This window comes from Kryptolebias marmoratus, linkage group LG14 (assembly GCF_001649575.2).
Source record: "Kryptolebias marmoratus isolate JLee-2015 linkage group LG14, ASM164957v2, whole genome shotgun sequence".
In the NCBI taxonomy this organism is placed as follows: Eukaryota; Metazoa; Chordata; class Actinopteri; order Cyprinodontiformes; family Rivulidae; genus Kryptolebias; species Kryptolebias marmoratus.
In genome coordinates this window covers 26012051-26013043 of record NC_051443.1, presented here as the reverse complement: position 1 = coordinate 26013043, position 993 = coordinate 26012051, and the positions used below count along the sequence as shown (strand labels likewise).

Below are 993 nucleotides of genomic sequence, written 5' to 3'. Positions count from 1 at the left end.
TCTACAGTCCAGGTCCCCAGCCGGGTGGAGTCTCTCCGGGCCTCGGCTCTGTCTCCGACCTCCATCCAGGTGAGCTGGGAGCCCCCCGGCCATCCCAACGGCCCCGTCCTGGGCTACAGGCTGCTGTGGACCGAGAGCCCGTCAGGCAAAGAACAGGTGATCAAAAAGCACCAATCAGCCTTCGTTTGGTCCCAGATATCTGCAGCTGCGTTTAGAGAAACGACTGAAGGCTCTGAAACACAATCACTTTGTTCATTTCAGTTCAAAAAGGAAAAACACAATCAGAAACAGGAAAATATTTTTCACATTTATCAGCTGCTGGGAGATGAAAACTCAAAATAATTCATGTTTTAACTCAACATGCCGCGGAGACGCCTCCGGCACTTTGGAGCAGATAAAGTTTGATGCTTTCGGGAGAAAAATGGGAATCCTTTGGCACGAATCAGAAATTACAACTTAAGCAGATGAATCAACAGTTTAAACTGCGGGAGCACACAGGGCAGGGCAGGAGATGAAAAACATCTGAAAAGATTACATTTTTTATGAAACTGTAGATCCTGAGTCCAGTTCTTAAACGGCAGAACCTGTTTGTTCTTCGGGTTAATTTGGAAACATGTTGGAGACTCAAAACTGTCAGAAAAGAAGCAAATAAGCTGTATTCTTGGCCGTGCACATTATTTCAGTGCCCAGCTGCTCCCAGGTTCATGATTTAAATGTGGAGTACGCTGTAGAAATGAAGCTCTGCTTTATTTTTAAATAATTCAGACCCTCCAGGATTTTGCGATGTTGCAATCACAACTATTAACGCAAAATCAAGCAAACCCCGCGAAACCACAACTTTCCCGCAACTTTAACCCAATATTTATTGTTTCTAAAGTGATTCGCCACCGTTTCTGCGGTCTAGTCTCTTCTTTGTGGGTTTGTGTAGCGTGGAATACAAAATAAGCCCAAATAACTCAGGAAGAAGACATGTGACGTCACTTCCTGTTAACA

At 44.8% G+C, this 993-nt stretch overlaps 1 protein-coding gene across 2 annotated transcripts in view; it reads left to right on the top strand.

Annotated features, from left to right (window-relative positions):
- The window catches only part of dcc (DCC netrin 1 receptor), a 167240-nt gene that overhangs the window by 64903 nt on the left and 101344 nt on the right, over positions 1 to 993 (top strand). For both annotated transcript variants that reach the window (XM_037979443.1, XM_037979442.1), the window contains exon 10: positions 8 to 156. In XM_037979443.1, coding sequence (XP_037835371.1) covers positions 8 to 156 — 149 coding nt within the window. The remainder of the gene's footprint in view (positions 1 to 7; positions 157 to 993) is intronic.